This window comes from Pholcus phalangioides, unplaced genomic scaffold, assembly GCF_987345545.1.
Source record: "Pholcus phalangioides strain wild (caught in Gottingen) unplaced genomic scaffold, Ppha-v1.0 ptg000024l_1, whole genome shotgun sequence".
NCBI lineage: Eukaryota > Metazoa > Arthropoda > Arachnida > Araneae > Pholcidae > Pholcus > Pholcus phalangioides.
Window position 1 is genome coordinate 19936506 of NW_028301616.1, and position 14218 is coordinate 19950723.

General features: G+C 33.1%; 1 protein-coding gene across 3 annotated transcripts in view; it reads left to right on the forward strand.

Annotated features, from left to right (window-relative positions):
* Positions 1-6867, forward strand: part of LOC149068937 (transcription initiation factor TFIID subunit 4-like) — a 44102-nt gene extending 37235 nt beyond the window's left edge. Inside the window, exons 15-16 of one of the 3 annotated variants that reach the window (XM_089250566.1) lie at positions 5329-5379; positions 6618-6867. In XM_089250566.1, coding sequence (XP_089106692.1) covers positions 5329-5379; positions 6618-6725 — 159 coding nt within the window. In that variant the 3' untranslated portion in view covers positions 6726-6867. The remainder of the gene's footprint in view (positions 1-5328; positions 5380-6617) is intronic. The other 2 variants (XM_089250564.1, XM_089250565.1) reach the window with 2 other exon arrangements.
* Positions 6868-14218: the final 7351 nt, after the last annotated feature.

Here is a 14218-nt window from a genome sequence, read left to right on the forward strand (position 1 = left end):
AGTAGCCTACAGGGGAAACCAGTCATCAGAAAAGTGTGAAATTTTGTGGAGGACTTCATGAAGTGATGGGAATTTGTTTCAGGAGGAAAAAAAATTAGTTACACATATTGCCACCAGAGGATGATACACTTTGAATACCTATAGTAAACATTTAAATTTATGTGATGTCACACAGCAGCTGTTATAAAACCTAGAAACATTCACTGAGATTTTGTTTCTGAATGTCTTTGCTACTCACAATGACGATAAGTTTACAAGATCAAGAGCTTTCTTGGTCAAATTGTTTTACCAAAACAGCAATTCCGCAGTAACAGCTCTACGGAAATATCAGACTTAGAAGAGGATTTGAAAAGGTCCAATGAATGTTAAATAAACCTTCGAAGTATCAACTATGATAATGAAATTTGAAACCACAGGATCGTTAGCTGTTCTTCCTGGAACAGGAAGAAAACCTGTTTCTATAGACACAGTGCAGGAGGTTTCGCTTTGGGTGGAAGAGGACAGAGCTTCAAATTCTCATGTTAGTGCACTAGTGGCAGGCATATAGCACAGGCGTTGGATAGGCCACATTCAACTGTCCATAAGATCATGTGGAATATCCTCGATATTATTCGTACGAACTTTCACTTGCGCAGCGGTTGCTTCCACATGAATATGGTGCCCGACTCTGGTTCTCACTGCAGTTTCCAGCTCGCATTGATGTCGATTCAGAATTACCTTGGAATATCCTCTGGACAGATGAAGTGCATTTTCACTTGGATGGTGCAGTCAATACTCACAACTGCTGATTTTGGGAACCATAAAATCTGTACGTTATCTTAGAGGTTCCGTTGCATTCATCAAAAGTGATGGTATGGTGTAGATCAGTGGTTCTCAACCGGGGGGGTCCAGGAGGGCCATGGAAGAAAGTATCGCAAAAGGGGAGCCATGGCTGCTGATAGTGGGGCCACGAAGAAATTTATTAAAAGTGACTAAAAAAAAATTTCAAACAAAATGCATAGAATATTTTTTTCACAAATTTTTCCTTATTTAAGTAACATTAACAAAGATTTGATTGATATTTCAACACCGAACATAAGGATCTGAGTAGTTGAAAGATGAAATTTAGTACTTGAAGCACCGCAAAGGGTTCATTCAAGTATTATGTCAGCAAATTTTTAGCCGTTTTTGACTCCTTTGTCAGCAAAACACTGACCCCCCTGTCAGAAAAATTTCGTCAGCAGCTTAGAATATTTAATATTTTCAAAAAAAGATGGTTGACGTAAGCAACCTTCAACCCCTCCCCCCTCCCCCTTTGATGCTGGCAATACATGAATGACCCCAAAGTTTACATTGATTGAAAGTAATTTATTATATTTTTTTACTGTGTTGTATTATGGTTATTTTGCTTTTTCGTTATTTTCATTAATTAAATTCAAACACATATTTATAGTTCAAACAATATTTTAATAATTGTCTTTCAACGGGAAAGCGGAGGGGGTAAGAAATTAATCATTCATGGTCACAGGGGGGCCACAGGAATGAGAAATAGTTGAAAGGGGGGCCATGGGCAAAAAAAAGGTTTGAGAACCACTGGTGTAGATTACTGCATCATTTTTTCTTGGTTCCTACTTCTTTCTTTTTTTAAAAATACAAACTACAGGCAACAGCCCAGTTACAGTTTGCATATATGAATACAAGATAATGATTAAAACCTGTATATACAAAATAAAAGTTTAAAAATATACATCATCAGTGTTACAGCATCTTAGAAATCGGTAAAATTGAAAATTTTTCAAAACATAACGATATGGAGGAACATAAAGATTACTGCGTATGAGATTCATTCGTGGGCAATAAAAAGTAATAAGGTGTAGAATATCGTGCATCAATATCAAAGTGAAGAATTTTTACAAAAAACCTAGTAAGGGCCCTGAGACGGCGAGTTTCAAGGGAATCTCGTAACTGAATGATGAGCGAAGTATTTCGTTTGGTAAATAATGATTATATGACTGATGTTTCTTAAAATACATATAGTGTAAAAACCTGTTTTGAACACTTTCAATTTTAACTATATTAAATAAGCAATGTGGATTCCAAATTATGCTACAGTATTCCCAAACAGATCGAACATAGGAATTGAAAAGTAACAAGATAGCAACATTGTGAAAAATTTTACTATTAGGAATTACAAAACCAAAACTTCTGGTTGCTTTAGACACAATATAATTAATATGTTGGTTAAATGAAAAAGAACTGTAAAATATTAACCTAAATCCTTCACACAATGAACCCTTAGAAGTAATTGACCATCAATACTGTAATCATATATAAGTAGGGAACACCTCCTATTATAGGTAATAAATTTATACTTATCAATGTTTGAATACAACTTATTATTTACACACCATAAATTCAGTTTGTTAATAGATTCTTGTGATTTAGCAGCATCATCATTATTAATTACATGAAAATTTTTTACATCATCAGCAAACATTAAGCATTTAGTATCAATACAATCTGATAAATCATTTATAAATAAAATAAAAAGTGAGGGACCCAAAATCGACCCCTAAGGGACGCCATAATAACATGCATAACATGTTATTATGGTGTACAAGGGAATTAACAGTTATTAAAAATTACTCTCTAAGATCTCCCAGTAAGGTATGACTCAATCCACTTGAGCAGATGTCCAGAAAAGCCCCAACCTCTGATCTTCTGAAGAAGAATATGATTGATTGAATCAAAAGCCTTTGAGAAATCAATCATAAACAACATCAATTTGCTGCATATTATAGTTTGTGCTATAACTTGAGAAAATTTGACTAAATTAGTTAATAAAGATCTCTTGGCAATAAAACCATGCTGACAACTAGAAAACCAGGAACATGGATGATACGTTCAAATACCTTACAAATAGAATTAATTGTAACTATAGGTCGATAATTTAAAACATCAGATTTATCACTATTTTTGAAGACAACACTGAGCAAGTCTTCCAAATTGTAGGAAAGACACCTGAACTAATAGAGACATTAAAAATGATAGACAGAGGGCCAGCTAAATATGAGCCACAATCCTTAACTATGTATGGTGGGGGGGGGGGGAATACCATCATCGCCTTGGCCTTTATGACTTTTGAGTTTTTTTTTATAGCGGACAAAACATCCTGTTCAGTAATGGAACTAAAAAACAACTATTCGCGAAAGCATAACTTGGTAGTTCAGTCGCAGACAAGTTTTTGGAGTTACGAAAAACTGAACTAATAAAACCTTAAAAAATTCAGCAATAACAGGAAAATCAGAAGATGATCTGCCACAATAAGACATGGCACTGGGAAAGCAATTACAGGATCTTAAATTTCAACAGAAAGACCAAAATTTACGAGGGTTGTGATTAATATCATTTTCAAGTGAAGAAATATAATTATACTGAAGACGTATTTTACTTCAACAAGGAGTTACGTTCTACAGGTCCAGTGACATGTTCAATCACCGGGAAGTGATATGCATTGCAGTTACAGAATGAAATTTTTCCGGCTCTGCAAGCATGTCACTGCCTTGCAGACACAATCTTTATGCTAGACAGAGCTCCTTTAAGTGTTGTGTATTAAGAATGTTCTTAAAATACATTTTACAGAAAAACATGTCATCAGCCGGCACTTCCTTAATCTATGGCCTTCCCGGTCCGTAATCCATGCTATTTTTGGCTTTGGGGGCATTCGAAACATCTAGTAAGTCATGGTAGTCCAAGAACTTTACCTGACCTTAAAGGCAGCATTTCCTACCATGTGCTGAACATTTCCCCCCACACACACTTCGATCAGTTGTGGAACATGCCGTCTCGCGATTTCACATGGTATCTGAAAATAATAGCCATCATGTGGAACATGTTTTGTTGCAGTAACAATTGTGAAAATTATAAACCTTTACCTAAATGTATCATTTCTTAATAAAACACCCTCTGGTGGCAACATGTGCAACTAATTTTTTCCCCCTAAACAAATTCTGATCACTTCATGATCCTCCACAAAATTTCACAATTTTTTGATGACTGGTGTCGCCTGTAGGATCTTTTAATTGTGGACACCCTGTATATTGAACCCTGGGGGGTATTGTCTACCTTTGTGGTTCCACCTGTGTCAATAATATAACTTTTTAGTGAAGGGGAATCACCCAATCACTCCTCTCTCTGTATTTGTCTATTCTTGCTACAAAATTTCATGAGCTTCGTGATAATTTATTGGTATGCACAGCAAAATGTATGAAGAAACTGAACGAAGATGGATATGAAAAAATACCTGGTTGAAGCAGGCTAAATAATTAGATATATATTCTGATGAAACATTTTTGTTTCTTGTGGCAATGGGGGGGGGTTGGGGTTCTCCCTTGAGAACGATCTCCTCATTGTTCCATACATTGTATTTTTTGTATTTTTCATTTATTGTATTTTCTTCTTCTAATATATATATATATATATATATATATATATATACTGTACTTTTGAGCGTATTGCATGGGACTGAGATCTCAGTCTAACCTTGTCTGACTGGAAATTAAAACTTGTTCTTCCACTGCAGAAAGTTGCTGGCTGTGTAATTCTTTGTTTGTCACATTTTTATAATGAGGTGAAAGAAATTGTGTTTGAATAAGGTCTTTTTTTCCTTCCCTTTATCTGTTGGTGAGGGTGGGAGAAAGGTAGACAGGGTTGCAATATCAGGTCAATGTTATCTAAAAGAAATGAGGAACCTTTTTACCATTACAGCTAAAAATCACTAGCACAAGAAGTGTTGATTACACTGATTTTATCTTTGTATGATGGAATTCTGCAAATGGCAACGTAAAAAAATCTGAATTTTTTGTTCACCATGAACTGTTTCATTTTCGCAACTGTTAATTTATTGGATGAAACAACATTCTTACTCTTATTTGAGTGGCCCCTGTAGATTCCTTATACAGGGGAAGGGGTTATTCAATTTGTGCTTCAACCGTGTGTCAGTAACACTAAATTCATGACTTCAAGTTGAGAACAATCCTATATTAGTGCTTGTTGTTCTTTTCATCAATGTACAGTTCTAATAAAAATGCAAAGACACTAGTTGATGTTTCATTGTAAATGACTTCATGAATTCAGGAATTGAAAATTTGCGTTCATTCATAGTGTGTGCTCTATAAAAAAAGATGATAAAGCTTTGCGTTAAATTTAATTGAGCATTGAGAACAATTCTTATGGTGGAAATTTTCATTTTAAATGATCACTTTATTATTATAATTTTTTCATTGGTTTATAAAATTTTGCAATATCAGTTTCATCGATTTTTTTACAAATTAACTGCTTTATTTTTAGCTGGGTCTCAGTTCATTTTCTACAAGCACAGGTTCAGTGATGAAGCCTCTGGTAAGTTAAAATTTCAATGCCTTGTTTAAACTTTTTTTTTTTTTCAAAAAAAGGTTGCACATTATTTCTTGTCTTGAATGTTAAGATTAAAGTGGTTTTTAAGTTTGTGTCTTGTTGTACCACCTTTGGGATATTAAGACTAAGAGCAGAGGTAGCAAAACTTACTAATGAATAAGAAAATAGTCTTCCCTTTTTTCACCTTATACAAATAAATCAGCTACTTATGGAGTTCAACTATATTCAAAAAATTAGTCCAGTGAGTGCCTAATTACTGTAATTTCTGAAATTAAAAGAAAAATTATAAAATAAATGTGTGAAAAATATCACATATTTGGCCTAAATTTGAACATTTATGGAGAAATATAAAAATTATTGTAACACTGATAGGTTATAAACACATTACTGAATTGTACTCTGGATAAACTGTTGGGTCATTAGCTTAGCTATTATACCTACTACCTCCCCATCTTCTGTGTGCCATGGGAAATAAATATTGCTTAAATGGGGGGGGGGGACATTTGGTGCTTACTGAACCAATTATTATAACTGAATAGTCATTATTATGGTCATTGAAATTGTCTACTCATAATATAATCCTTGTTTTTGATAGCCCATACATGTTAATATGAAATGACTATGTTGAATATGACAGGTATTTTGTATCAAAAATGCCTCAAACTCATACCTGGTACCTCTTTTTTTTAATCATTTTTTAATAAAATGGCATGAAATTGATTAAAGTACAAGTGCCCAATCTCTGGTCTGCGAGCAAATTGCAGCCCATCAAAGGGGTTTCTAAAACTATCAATGAACACAACACGATAAGTACATTGGTTTTGTGGCCTAAAAGCACTAATTATCTTTTATTTTTGGCCCGCTGACTGAAAAGGTTGGGCACTCCTGGTTTGAAAAATAACACAGCTCTAAGCTTGACTGATGGGAGAAAAATTCCTCAAATTATAAAATAAAATTCTTTTTGATATTTAGTCATTTTCCCTTATTTTAATTATTCAACTAAATCTTCAGAATTAAGTTTGATATTTATTAGGGAAACAGTTTTTAATGTGTGGTATTTTTGTGGAAACCATTTCTCAGAAGTCACCTCAGTTAAGAATTTATATTTGGAATTCTCTATCAAAGAATCATTAACATTAAATGATATTAAAACCAGTACCTTCTATAGCACATAGCAGAATTAGTATTACCATTTTTAATCTTTCTTTGTTTCTAATCTACAGCAGAGGCCAAGAGTCAAACGAGTCAATTTCAGAGATCTGCTGTTTGTGATGGAACAAGACAGGGACCCTGCATACAAACTTGTAATGTACAAAGCCTACACGAAGTGAACTGCTTAATTGTAAGATTTGTGTGTACCTGAATATTTAAAAATCGACTCGAGAATGCAGTGCATGTTGCATTGGGACAGCCCGGTGAGTGAGCTGTTACAGATAACAAAAGCCCATGAATAAAATAAAATGTGCCTGCTGTACATTGAGCTTTTCCTCAATGAAAAGAAGAAATCCATCCATGAATTGCTTTTATGAGACTCAAGAGGGTCAGAGTGTGGCAGCTGACCCATCATTTCTACCACCAAAGTTCTCGTTGCTGTCTCTTTCGCTGCTGTACAGAAAACATGAGCATCGTCGTTGTTGTCGTCATCATCATAAATCTTTTTGTTTTCCTGTATTTTATTAGCTACTTAGAAATGAAAAATGAACATGTTAGTTTGGTGGGGCAAAGATGTACATAGGAAGAGAAAAATATATAATATATTACTGTATTTATATACAAAAATGCTGCCGAGAGAATCACTAGAGTTACTATGAGGATTATCTTCTCCCCATTGGAAACTTACGGTGTAAGACAGTGTGTAAAAAAACCCTTCGGCAATCAAGGGGCTGCAGTATCTCATTGCTGCCATTTTTCAGAAAACAACTACTCGCGCCTCATTTTTATCTGTACAAATTGATGCATTTAAAGATTTTACATACATCCATTTCACATTTTCTTTTAGATTATTATCGTCATTAACTTTTGGATATTGTTTGAAGAAAAGAGATGATACCCAAAAGAGATTGTCAGATCATTCATTATTAAGTTTAGTAATTGTGTTAACACCTTATATCATATTTATTGTTGCAAAATTTAGTCATGTTGAAGTTTTTTTAACAAGATTTGTGATCATTTTCAAAATATGGTTTTTTGTGAATATTTTTAATTCTGCATGATTTATTGTATTTGTATATTACAAATTATATATTAATTTTAAAACAAGTGCTTTCGCTTTGCTACTTTTGGCATTTCAAAGTAAAGATATATTGTGTGTTTATATGTGTATGATAATGAATATGCAAAGTCAACTCCAATTCGATTCCATTGCTTGAATTTTTTTTCCTCATCAATATGATTTTGCTTTTACTAAAAATTGTCTAGATTTTTATTTATTTTTTGTAATACATAATACTCATTTTAACAATTTACCATTTTTTCTTGTGCCTGCAGTACTCATTCTTGTATTTCCGTTTGTTTCCATAAGTTAGAGCCTGTTTTATTCAGTTTCATGCGCACTGCTAAGGATATAAACATAAATCCACCCCCCCCCCTGCCCAGTAAATCCTGTTATTGAAAATAATTAGGTTCATATATGTGTTTTGGTGAACTGTAAAAAAAATTTTTTTAACAAATTTTGACTTGCTTAATGATTGGGGTCTTGCAATATGAATAGTACATTACATATATACCCAAGCAGCCTAGGTAGGGACTAGTATAGAACACTTTACACATACATATTGCCTGCCAAATATGTTATTACCATTGACTGATGGTTCTTTTATTTCTCTCACTGCGGGCAGGAGCTTCCCCCCCCCCCAAAGTTCTGGAACCTAGGTCTCCCAACGTGTCTTACTTATTAAGAAGTTACTGATTGTGGGAAGTGAGATCCATAGTCCAAACCCTCTTGCTGTGTGTGTTGATGTATGCAGAGATTTCAAAAAGAGAAATCATTTTGATACTGTGAACTGCCTAATGATCATTGATAAAGTATGGGATGGGGGTTGTAGAAAGGGGGATGGCAATAAATTCTTGATCCAGCTTTGAGGAAACCTGTGGTCAGATAGCATTCTTGAACATGACTGAGAATTTTGCTCATGAACAGGAGACTAGTTGAATCTATTGTGTCCTTGAGGAAGATCATGGGGGAACAAAAAGTGAATGATATTGAAGAGCTGGTGAAGAAACAGGGCTAGAAACTGACCACCAATGAACCACAACTGTAAGAGGTTATAGGGAATGTCTAAAGAAGTGGACTAAAGTAGGATTTTTTTTTTTTTTTTTTTGAGTATTTGGTTACCCCTAACCAGAATATGCCGAAATCTATGACTATTCTTCTAGATTTAAGAATTTTAAGAAAAGTGTAGAAACACTATTATGGGAATTTTTACCACAGAACATTTCCAGTTAGCTCAGGACTCATTGCAGAGCAATTCAAAACATTCTAATTTTGGGTTGGTTAATCTGTAGACATTTGACATCATTGAAAACATAGATTGATCTTGACTAAAATGTTTCAATGTTTCACTATTTTCACCAAAACCATTGTTGAATGGAATAGGTCCCAGTCTTCTAGAAACCCCTAACTAGCTCGGTATGAAAGAAAAGAGTTTTACGTGAGTGATAGACATTTTCATTTTGCAGTTAGTCTTATTTTAATGCAAGACCCCCCCCCCCCCCCCACTTTCTATTCCGTGGTTCTCTTCATTCCTATATATTCACTCTTTGAAGAAAAAAAATTCCTTCTGAAGTATACTTACCCAAACACATCATGCCCGAATTTGAAAATTTTAGATTTTTTTTCTTTCATATGTTTTATGTAAACTTAACTATCAGTTATTTTTATATGGATTGTTTTTCGAACATAAGAGTTTACTTTTTTCGTAGATGTTCAGATTGTATCTATTTTTTATGGTTCAATAGCTTTTTAAAGTCTATGTTTGGAAAAATTTTTTGCTAAGAGAACCTTGTTTAAATTTGTGTGAAGTCCATTAAATATATTGAACAGCAATCAGCTTTTTCCTTCAAGAGAAGTAAATCTATTTTTGTGTTATTGAAATCTGTTATTCTGGCAATTGATAACGAAAAACGTCAAATTTTGGCATGAGCTAATTTACTGCCTTTTCATCAACTTTGGTTTAAAATCAAAGTATTGAGTTTTTATCAGATATCCATGTATCTATGCTAGGACTTGACAATTCCCAGATCGCCATGGTAACTAGGAAATACAGTGGAGCTCCCTTATAATGTTCACAGATACTACAGACTTTCACATATAATGAAGTTTTCTCATGTCTTGTGAACTTTGTATTGCTTATCTATGCTATTTGATTGCTTATAACAAACACTGATTTCAGCCAAAAACAAATTTTTTGTTTTCAAACATGAATTTCTTTGTAATTTAAATCTTAGTGAATTTACCTTTCTACAATTCATAGGTGCAACTAATAATATCCTATATTTTCCTGGAAGACATTCTAGTAGAGCATTTCTGAATTACATTTTGCATGTTTATTAGGAAAAAATGATTTCAACTCTAAGGTTTAACATCCACAATCACTTCATGAAAGGAAAAACATTTTTTTGTTAATGTATTTAATTACATAAGATTTTGGTTAAAATGTTTACTTTGTTTATTACCCTGTTCAATCTATTTATTGTATGAGTGCTAAGATTATTGAAAAATTTGTATTGTGTATTTAAATTATGTTTCATTCTTCCCAAACGTATAATTTTTTAAGCGAGTACGGATATAACAAACACTTTCACTGGTTTTTTTTTTGGGTTTTTTTTGTCATTGTAAACTGGTTTAGCTAAATGCTAATTAACACCTAAAATTTTCTGTATGGAATTGTTAAATTAGTTTATATGGATGAGACATCAAATTTTTTCCCCCCATGACAGTGTGTCTTCCACCATGGGAAAAGGTTGTGTCTTGTAAAATTAAAAAAAAAAAACTATTTAGAATTACTTTTCTTGATCCTACCAATCTTCACTCTTAAGAAATTTGGCTGGCACCTATTTTTTCTTGATTTGTCAAGGCTTAACCTATGCACATATTTTGTACCATTTTTCAAGTATGTAATATAACATAACAAAGAAAAAACTAACACCAGAGGCACAAAACACAGAAAAACCCTGAATTCTGTTTGACGCTGTGTAGGTGTCGTCTTTAAAAGATGTCTATTTAAAACCAGATCCAGGCTGAGATGCAGCACTGAACCAGATAGAAACCTGTTTGTGGGAGACGCTCACTAGAGGGTGAGCAATTTTGACGGGATACTGTGCAAAATAGTAGTCCACAACATTTACTCAGTATCAGAACAAAGACATTGACTCACTTTGTCCATACTATGCTGAGCTACTTCACCACACTCCTTTTTTTAATTTTGTATGGTGGTGCGTGGTTGGTCTAAATTCAGCTTAAAATATGTCCCACTTGGGTTGGTTTCAAAATTCATCATTTTTCCTCGTTATTTGCCTCTATTGTTGGTCTCTTCATTTTTATTAAGCAAAGGATTATTATTTCTCCATCTCTGTTGTAATAGTAGCCTAATATGTCTTTCTCTAATCGTTAAATTCATTTAGAGAAAAGTTCATTATGCTTCAGTGTGTGATTTTACACTCTTTCATATAAGTCATTAAAAAAATTGTTTTAATGCATTGAGATTTTCCCATTTTAAAGAATGCATTTCTGTGCATGTATTATATTGATATCTCCCCAAACCCCCTATTTATTCCAAATTTCTTATTTTTGTTTATGAGTGGATAAATTTGTGTGTACCATCAAAATCAGCATTCAGCAACCTGGCGATCACAAGAATATTTTTAATGACATATTTCATTGAAAATCCTCCTAATAAAAATTTATAAAAGCATGAATTGTAAAAGTGTTTTCTGCTTTAATTATAATTGGTTATGATCTCTCAAAAGATAATGTTTAGTAATTTTCATCAAAATTTGACAATATAAAAAACTTTTGTCCATCCGATAACAAAAAAAAACCATTATTTGTACTAATCATTTGTTTAGAGAATGTAAAGCTCTCAGTTAACGTAGAATGTACATAGAAGCTGACAGTTTTGGATCCAACTTGTGAAATGGTTCGAATGTGAAATATTTTGTCGCTTCATGTGTTAGGAGTGTTGCTTGCATGGTAGAGTGGAATTTAAATGTTTTATATTCTCAAACACTGTATTGCAATTTAATCTATATTTATTCGATAAAAAATATCACAGATACTTGTTAACTACAGGTAAAAAACACAACTACTTTAATATGATTTATTTATTTTTTAATGTTTCTATTCTCTAAAAGCATGAGTTACAAAATGTTGTGTAAATTTGATTTATTTTCATTTTAATGTCATGGGATATGTAACATGCAATTGACAAATCAACCCTGAAAACAATTCATGGAATGGCTTTCACGATTTGACAAAACACAGAATTATATATATTTATATATTTGGTAAAACTTGCAAAATATTTTAAGTATCAGTTTATTTTTTTAGAAAAATTTATTTTGTATTTTAAATCTTTTTTTTTTTTTTTAAGTTAAAAAAATTACCATAATTTCTAGCAAATGGGTCAAAGTCAGAAAAATGAGAGTAATTTTTTTTTTTTGTCTAATGCTATGTGTATATACACATAGTTTTCATTTAAGAACTAAAAAAATATTGGGAATAGAATATATTAAAATCAAATTGAGTGTTTTTTTTATGTTTGACTACCTCAAGTTAACTGATGAAACATTAGGCATCATCCCAAAGTAAACATTTTTATTTCAACTGCATTTGTAGGGAAATACAGTGGATGCTGTTTATTGGAATTGCAAATTGTGTCACCATTCAGCTATGTATTTTGAAGCTAAGGTTTAACCAGACTAATTTTTTACCCTCTCATATGTTATCATTATCAATCTGCAAGACATATGTAGGAGTCCAGCAGGCTCCCTGGTTGATAAAAGTTTCCGTACTCAGTTCACAATGTCCTAATTGGGCGTTAATTATCTGCTATGACCCGTGTATGTGTAGCGTTTCATTTGCAATTTCTTTTTAAAACTGAGGCATGTGTACATTAAAAAATGTCTTTCTTCAGTTCATGGTCAGTTTGTTTCAACTCCTTACATTCACAGTTCCTCAGGCAGAAGACCTAAGACTTTCATAAGGAGTTTCTATGGATTTTACCATACATTGTAAGAAGTACCATAATACATTAGACAGTTCCACTAACACACAACTCTTCACAGTTTCTGTAAAAAAAAGATTTTAGCTTTGGGGTGGGAATCCTGTTCAACAAAGGAAAAAAAAAAGCATGATTGAGCATTTTGAAGCTAGTTATGTGGGACTAGACCCATTATGAGAATTTGTTCTATTTTCATATGTCCCATTTGACAAACAGGACATATGGTCATCTTACTTATTGCCAGGATTTTCTCTGAATCGGTTATTGTTATCTGAAACTCAGAGTTCCGATGTGATCACATAAAGTGGCATGAACTGCAAATACAAAATGTTAATAAAAATTCGTTGAAATTTTCCTCGAATTTTGATTTTGTCATATTAAAAAGTTATTGAACAGACAGCAACTTTGAATCAGCCACAAAAGCTAAAATTAACTTTTAAAGTTTTATAAATCATGGCTTTGTTACTAGAAATTAAGGTACTTGAGACCCAGTGAATGGATTCATGCTTTGTATCAGATAAGAGTTTGTTTATCATTTTTTGTTGTTGGAAAGTGATTTTTTTTTTCCTCTTTGTCAGAGCATATTGCTAGTGCCTGTTTCTCTATGGGATATAAAAATTATAATTATGTCAATCAGACGTTTCTGAGTATAAATAAGTTTGATTTACGAGAATGAAAAGGTGTGCTAGTTGTGAGTAAATATTGTATGGAAAGGAATGGGACATGTATATATATATACAAAATATAATGGGTATTTGAAAGTAAGTCTCATTTTAGTTTCCCAGAGGCAAGCTTAATCACAAACAGGTGTATACATCGTTCGAACAGAATCCTATATGTTATATGTTTTGACTACTTTTCAATGTAGTCATCAATGGAATTAATGCATTTAGTGGATAGTGCAATCAATCCGAAGGAACCTTCCTCGTAAAACTCTGTGCTCTGTAATTTGACAACCTGTTTTATCTCTGGATTTAAGAGGACAATTCCAAAGATGAGACTTTTCGTGAATGCTGATTGCACAGGATGCTCTGCGAAACGATTTGCATAGTTAGTTTTAATCAAGCTAGCAAATGACTTACGATCATCGCTGACAACAGTAGATTTGATATGCCCTTGGGTTTTGCGGTTTTTCTTTTTTTGGCAGGTCTTTGATCTTCCAGATGCACCCATACTACTTCCAACTCAACTGATCATGGGCACACAGCTGTTCACTGCCTTTCTCCAGCACTCTGCACATTCACCCATAATGTAGCCTTCATTTTTGATTACTCATCAACTATTTCTATGTGAAACTTACTGTTGGAATGTACTTTGTATACATGATAAATGTGTTACCAAAAGAAACTGACAACAGTGGTAATATGTTATCACCAATTCACCTCAAAGTATCCTTCCCTGGCTCTGAACAATATTGATGTTGATTGATGCTTTCTGAAGCAGTTACAGGAATCCTTTCTTGAGAATGTTTGATTTAGTGTGTTACTTTGATAATGCTTTGATAATAACATTTTAAACCACCCTGCTTGGTTCCGAAGTGACCCTAGAAGTTTTGTGGTGCTAAATATCTGGTGAATAAGGCGGTGAAGGAAAAGGAATCATTT